Consider the following 7,710-nt stretch of genomic DNA (forward strand, 5'->3'; position numbering starts at 1 on the left):
CCCCCCCCCCACCGCTGAAGCCCCAGAACCCACAAGACAGCAGTTCATGACCATCTGTAACTCCAACCCTAGGAGGTCTGATGCCCTCTTCTGGTCTTTGTGAGCACTGCATGCAAGTGGTGCCTGCAAAATACCCATGCATACAGAAAAGGAGTAGAACTGTACAGTTAGGTCAACGGCAAAGCCAAGGGTAGCGAGATGGGCAGAGTGCTTACAGTCGTGATACCCAATAAGGATACTAGTATAGGCTTGGTACAAAGGAAGCCATCTTTACCTCGCACTCTGGGAAAATGACTGTGGCAGAATGGGCCCCTGCTTCCTCCTTTCTCCTGCCTCGCGTCGCCAGATGCTGACCCTGTATCTGTCCTGGCTTTATTTTGTAATTCTTGGCATCAGCAGACACTGGGCAGACTCACCAGGCACCACCCCGCTCACCCAGACCTGGCAGGCGTCATCCTAGTGGTGCAGATCGGGTCTTGAGCGTTGGCCCCACGCATCCGAAATCTCTCATGCAGTTGTTTCTTGTTCCTGCTCAGGTGACAGTCCCTGGACATGACCCACACCTCACAAAGCTGACTATTCCAAGGAAATCCCAGACCTTCAGCGCTCTTAAAAAGGATTTTCACCTCCCGTTGAGAGGGCGTCTGGATTCCATCCTCGAATCAGAGGAATGCCCGACGATTCCTCTGTACAAACTAAGGCCAAACCACTCGGCGGCAACAAAGCCTAGTTTGTTCCTATTCTTCGTGATTCTTTGGCACATATTTTTCAAATAAAGTAAACTGTGAAACTCAAGCCCCATCACCGCCTAGAATCAGGGATTGGTTACTCCAAGTTAGGGCAACTGTCCCTCTTGTGAGACCGCAGTGGGATAAACTCCACTGTTTTCCCCCAAGACGAAGAAAACTGGGTGTTTCCAAGCTCAGCGGTGACAAAGGCGATCTTCAGTCTGGACAAAAGAAGGCCGCTGCCTCGCAAGAGCCGCCCACATACAGGCCATCCAGACGTAGTCCCGGAAATCTGTAAGAAACTTGAGAAGCAAAACAGACATCCCTAGAAGGAAATAAAAAGTTAATTTTTGTACACAGAAACCCAAATAGATGGACACTTCCTGGTTACCCACGATGTACGACCTTCCCATGGTACCATTTGTAAAGAGCTGGTACTACTCATAAGCAGTTCTCCCCAAAGGAAGAAATTTCTAGATAACAGAACTAAGGACGTCTACTCTTCCGGAGTTCTAAGGGGAAAAGAGAGGAAATGTGTGTACGGAGCGGAACACATGAGGTGGCCTCTGTCTCCCATGCCAGTGTCCTTGCCTCCCTGTACCCGGTGCCGCAGTCCTGTTAAGATGACGCCCCATACACCATCCTAGTCTTTTGCCTGAGTCCCAGATGCGTGCCAGGCTGCTCACTGGACACAGCACCTGGGTACGGCCCGTGTGAACCTCACCTCATCACTGAAAGCTTGCTGTTTGGATCCATCCCATCCTCTCCCTCACTGCTGACCCAGCTCCACGTCTCCTGCTCCTGGGTATCTCTTTACCAGGTCCATCTTCCACGCAGCACTGGAGGAGGGGCCACATCTTGTTTCCCACTCAGTAAAACCATATTCCACGCATCATCACCTGGAAGCCTTGCCATTCCTAGCCCGCGTAGCCCCAGGCCTTAGGACCCTTCGAACGCACTGGTTGTCTTATCACTTTACAGCAGCCGTCTGCTTCATGCTGGCCTTCTCTAGGATGGCATGAGCTCTCTGAAGCCAGGATCTGCTTGTTGGGAAAGTCCGCTCCTGTATCCTCACAGCCTAGCACAAAATAGGAAATAAGTGGTTGGGGGAGGTGTTTCAGCCACCTGCTACAGAACTTACCAGAACTGTAGGGATTTGAGCAGTTTTATGAAATTAAGTTTTATATTTCGCAACATCCAGCTCACTTATGTGTACACACACATGCAAACACACACAGAGGGAGAGAAAGAGAGAGACCTTTCATGGATACGTCAAGAAAAGCATTCCAGAGATGCGGGAGTAAGTGTGTAAGGCTGCTGAGAGGACAATTGCTCGTTGTTAGCCGCACTGTGCACTGCCTTCCAGATCAGAAAGAAAAATTCATACAATCAGTTTGAAGTAGAAATTTACACCTAGGGAAGTAAATTTATGCTAACTCATTGCAAGAATTAAGAGATCCCAGCACTCAGGATCAGGAGACAGAGGCAGGGGGATCTCTGAATTCTAGGCCAGCAGGGCTACACAGCAAGAGAATAGGGATAAAGCTCCAACGGAAAAGCCAAGCAGCAGCTCTGGTGTGCGGGTTCCTGGATGCTGTGCGTTTCCATGGCGATTGCATCACCTGGTAAGACCTTGCGGGGCTTGGCACATGGTGAAGGCTTGAGATCTAACAGACTGAAGAGACACACGGGCATCTTGATGCCGTTTCTTGGTGCCAAATTTATTCTGTATTTTATTATCAATAGTATTTGTAGTTTTTAATCACTTCAAAATTTGAAAATAGCGTGAATATCTGGAAAGCATATATTAGTAGTTCAGGAAGTGGTTTGGTATAGTACATTTAGAGTAGAGAAGACTAAGCCAGGTGTGGTAGCTGATGATGCCTGTAATCCCAGCTCTTGGGAGGAAAGTCAAGACAAGCCTGGACTATAAGTGAGACCCATCTTAGACAAAAACAATTAAGTTTGTAAGCGCAGACTTGGTTTGCCATCGGGTCGGTGGTTCTAAATGCAACACCCTTTCCCTGGGAAGTTTTTAAAGGAAATGAGCTGTTTTCTGAATGGGCTCATGGGCTGAATAGAAAACTTGTTACCAAAATAACTTGCACACAGATGTGTCTTGCTGGAGACTGACTGGCCCAGGACTTGGCGCACACGGGGAAAGTGATCTGAGCCACAGCTACTTTTTTGTTCTGTTACTTTCTGTTTTGACACAGGGTCTCATTAAATTGTGTAGGCTGGACTTGGAACTCTTTGTAATCCAAGTTGGCATTGAATTCAACCTGCCTGCCTCAGCCTCCGGGGCAGCTATTATGGTCTGGACCACTATGTCTTTCTTAAGATAATATTTCAATTTGAAATCTGTATCAAAACCCAGCATAGAGTCAGTTAAAGAGTGAGGAGGTGTAGCTTGGTGACAGTGTGCCTAGCATATACGAAGTCTTGGGTTCAGTCTCCACTAACTACTCCCACCCTCAAGACAAAACATGACCGTGAAATTATTCCCTGGTCTGGGTCCTCAGATCCCAGCTCCTGTCCCTGTGTGTCCTCTAGCCTGGTGGATACGCTTTGAGGTTCCCAATTCAGGTGTAACCCCTGTACAGAGACGTGAAAGAGTAGAGTGATGGGGACCCCTGCTCCACCGCGCTTCTGACTATTGGGCACAGACCACATTTCGGTGCTCCTCCAGCTAGAGAAAGCACAGCTAGTATTTGGGTGAGTAACTACTTTGAAGGCAGTGCACCTTATTAAAGGTGAGCTGAAAACTGGAATACTGGTTAGCAAGAATCATGTCCATTTTCAAGGAAACTTTCACAAGTTCACCTGTGCGCCTATTCAGAGGTGGGTGAAATTCCAGCACTCAGGAGGCAGGTGGGTCTCTTGAGTTTAAGGCCATCCTGGTCTACGTAGTCCCAGGATAGTCAGAGCTACATAATAGAGACCCTGCCACACACACACACACACACACACACACACACACACACACACACACGAAGATGAGTGGGTGGTGGGGTGTCTAGAGAAACACAAGCTGGTGCTTTGCTTTTCACCCAATAAACTGCTGAGCGACTTGGACATGTTTGGCCTCCTGTCTCCATTTCTCAATGTCTTTCAAGAATCAATGCCATGCTTTGTTCCGGAAGCGAACTTGTCTCTAAAAATGGTGCACATTAGCTATACTCCGATGCTGGGTGCAGTCGGTTTCCTGGAGTGTGCACAGGTCCGCATGGCATGGCTGTTCTACTGCAGCAGCAGGTTGAGGCGACAATCTAATGGATGTTTGTGAGCTCACGCCTGCTTTCCTTGTGACCTGGGTGTGTGGGGACGGTGGCTAGATTAGGTAAGGAACACTGTGTTCTGGGTACCCTAAAACAGAGTTCACATGCCTGGGCTTACTCTAGACTTACGTCACTAATAAGCAGACACTGTACTGTGTTAGACCATTTTATATTTTAGCACACAGGCCACCCCACAGCCCTTAGCACCTTCTTGCTGTTTTTTTATTATAAACATCTCAGTGATTCTTAGCATTAAAAGACCCCTAGCAAGATGCTCAGATTGAACCGGGTGGTGGTGGCTCACCTTTAATCCCAGCACTTGGGAGGCAAAGGCAGACAGATCTCCAGGAGTTCAAGGCCAGTCTGGTCTACAGAGCTAGTTCCAGGACTGCCAGGGCTACACAGAGAAAATGTGTCTTGGAAAATAAAAAGTCAAAAATATGCTCAGATTGTCTAAGATTGTAACATTTGCTGTGGAGGGGCCATGACTACCTCTGAGCTTATTAAATTTACATTATGTTTGTCAATAAGGAATGTTCATGAACTGAATGCTGTGTCTTTCCATTACTTTTTGTTTACAAACGTAACAAAATCCACAAACTAGAAAACCCTGCCATCAAATATACTCCAGGAGAGACCAAATTTAAGATCCTGGACAAGAATGTCTCAACAATACTCCTGAAGTCCAGACAGTCCTTCCAGGACAGGGCATGCTCTTTGTGACATATTCCGAGTGTGGCTATGTGTTGCGTGGACAAGATGGGGAAGGGTGTCCCTGACCAAAAATAATCTGGGGCAATGGGTGCAGCTCAGTGTACTCATCAAGCTTGCACGAGGCCTGGATTCAATCTCCAACACCACAGAAACAAAACACTTATGGGAGATTCACATTAACCCAGTAAAGGATTGGAGGAATCGTGCAGGAGAGAAACAGACTTCCCAAGTGCACTTAGCCGTGGAACCATTCCTTAAGTCATCAGCCTACTATAATCTTAAATTTCCAAATCCTGACCCCAAAAAAGTGCCCCAGCAACAGTTTTATTGGCTCCCAAACACGCAGCATAGTTGTAAGGATTTGCTTCTGTCCTGGGAGCTGGGTCAAGGACAGGTTGGCCAGAGTGCACATCCACCTTCAAAACTGCTAGACACGGCACTTTTATATGTATATGGGTGTTTTGTCTGCATGCATGTTCTCGTACCACTAATGTGCCCGGTCCCACAAAGGTCAGTAAAGGGCATCTGATTCCCTGGAACTGGAGTGGAGTAACAAGTGGTTGTGAGCCACCATGTGTGTGTGCTGGGAATCAAGAGCAGCCAGCACTCTTAACCACTGAGGAGCCATCTTTTCAGTCCCTAAGTAGGAAATGGCTACACAGTAGTTACCAATTTCTTATTTAAAAAAAAAGTAAATATATTTAAACATAAATATTTAATTAGCACGTGTATGACGTACATTGTCAGAGGGTTAGGGAACTGCCCCTGCCTTTCGCCTTGCTGAAACGGTCTCTCGTTTCTGCTGATGAGCTCCCAGCCAGCTGGCCAGCAAGCTTCCAATGATTGTTTTTGCCTCTCCAGCTTCTCCAGTGCTGGAGCTGCCAATGAGTGCCACTGCACCCAGCTTTCTCCGTGGTTCCTGGGGATGGAACTCAGGTCACCAGGCTCATTTACCACCGAGCCATCTCATCAGCCCAAATACCTCAATTTTAAATTAAGTTGCAAATATTTCTCCACTTTCAAAAGAAAATTGCAATGTAATGTATTAGGAGGCCTTAGGCAGAAGTTCCATGATACATCTTGCCTAGACTTACATATTTAAATGTGTAGCTATTAAAGTTGAATGAGCTGATGGATCTGGACTACCAACCCAACAACGTTTAAAATTTGCATGCTGGTGGTGCACATCTATAATCCCAGCACTTGGCAGGCAGAGGCTGATGGGTCTCTGTGAGTTTGAGACCAGCTTGGTCTACAGAGTGAGTTCCAGGCAGCCAGGACTACACAAAGTAACCCTGTCTCACAAAGAAAAAAAATTACATGCTGGTAATAGCAAAAAGCTCTTTGGACAGAAGGTAGAGATCAGGGCAGGGCCACTATTCAAACATCTGTCACAAGCCCACCTCACAGAGAAAGATTTAAGATGAACTAATCTTTAAATGTTTTATCACATTTGTGCATTCACAATGCATGTCCACATTCCGTGGCCACACGTGGCACACACGTGGCAGTCAGAAGGCAACTCCCAGATGCTCTCCTTCCACCAGGAGTCCCAGGATTTAGCAGCAGGTGCTTTCGCCTACTAAGTCAGCCCTAAACTAGAATTTTAAAACATTAGTCATGATGGAAAATAAGAAAAAATGAAAAGTATGGACAGTTTCTGGATAGCAGAACTGTTTTCTCTCCCTATTTCCTCGTGAGTATGAGAGAGCTGAATTCTCTCCAGAGCTGAAACCCCAGCCTCCAAATTTGCCATATTGCTTTTATAATGAGGATAAAAGGCAACTTATTAGCTATGTCAAAATTAAAGTATTAACCAATTAAGGCCTCTGCCCAACAATAAAGCATCCTATTTTGTATGCCCAGTATTTAAGTGAAATTGGACTCGAACTCTTTGCTCTGTCGGCCAGCAACTTCCCTTCTTGAGCAGTTAGGTCTATCGCTAATGGACACCTGAGCTGTCTTCCTGATACACTGCTTCCAAGTCACCGTTCCATGCTCACTAACTCTGGAAATGGGAAAAGGGAATATAAAAGACTATATACAGGGATTGCGGGCATCCTTTGTTACAATTCATAGACCTTTTTAGGTGGAGGAATGAATCCTCACAAGAGGGACAATTTTTATACCAACAGTATTCTTTTCACATTTTAAGACATTGTCTTCTTTGACATTAGAAAGGCAAACAAGCCTGCATAGCTGTTTTCATTGCCGTCAACATCCTGAATGCCCAACTGTACGCACAATGCACTTGACAGCTTAAGGGCGGGCACAAAGGAAGCAACCATCTACCCAGGAAGGGAAAATCCAAAGGGACCTGTGACCACGTATTCAAAGAGATGGAACAGGAGCTGCGTAGCTGGGTTCTGGAGATGGTTAGTCATGAATGAATCCAATAGAATCCTGCTAAGCTGAGGTCTGTCCTGTTGAGCTAAGTCAGTTCTGGGTGGCTGTGCCAAGCCTCTCCTAGTCTCTACACTTAGCTCTCAAGGGTCACTAAAGTAAACTATCTGTGGCCTTAATTTTGACCTCCCACTAAAGGAAACATGTATTTCAGGGGAAAAAAAGTTTTAGTATGTAAAAATCAAGCAACCATTTCAGAGGAATCCAGAGGATATGATTCACAGTCAATCCATCTACCAAAGGACTACACTGCCGGCAAAACAAACAACAAACCCAGAATGGCCCTCCTCTATCAGGAGATCATCCTCTGTGAGCAAGCATACAGTTTCTGGAGGGACACATAGGGGACCTAGCAATGAATTACAGATGCCACAGCCAGATGGACTTTGCATCCCCAATCAGAAATTTTAATTATTTTGTAAATATGTCTTAGGGTTTCTATTTCTGTGAAAAGACACCATGACAGCAACTCTTTTTTTTTTTATTGAGAATAAGAAAAAAAGTTTCCGCCTCCTCCCAGCCTCCCATTTCCCTCCCCCTACTCTTCTCCCCCTCCCCCCTCTCTTCTCCCCCTCCCCCCACTCCTC

At 46.3% G+C, this 7,710-nt stretch overlaps 1 protein-coding gene across 1 annotated transcript in view; it reads left to right on the forward strand.

The window, feature by feature from the left end:
- The window catches only part of Cpm (carboxypeptidase M), a 59,957-nt gene extending 56,154 nt beyond the window's left edge, over nucleotides 1-3,803 (forward strand). Inside the window, exon 9 of the mRNA XM_050165486.1 lies at nucleotides 537-3,803. Within this exon, the coding sequence (XP_050021443.1) occupies nucleotides 537-776 (240 nt within the window). The 3' untranslated portion in view covers nucleotides 777-3,803. The remainder of the gene's footprint in view (nucleotides 1-536) is intronic.
- Nucleotides 3,804-7,710: the final 3,907 nt, after the last annotated feature.

The sequence above is a fragment of the Alexandromys fortis genome, unplaced genomic scaffold (genome assembly GCF_014885135.2).
Source record: "Alexandromys fortis isolate MF-2015 unplaced genomic scaffold, M_Fortis_MF-2015_v1.1 scaffold_154, whole genome shotgun sequence".
Taxonomy (NCBI): domain Eukaryota; kingdom Metazoa; phylum Chordata; class Mammalia; order Rodentia; family Cricetidae; genus Alexandromys; species Alexandromys fortis.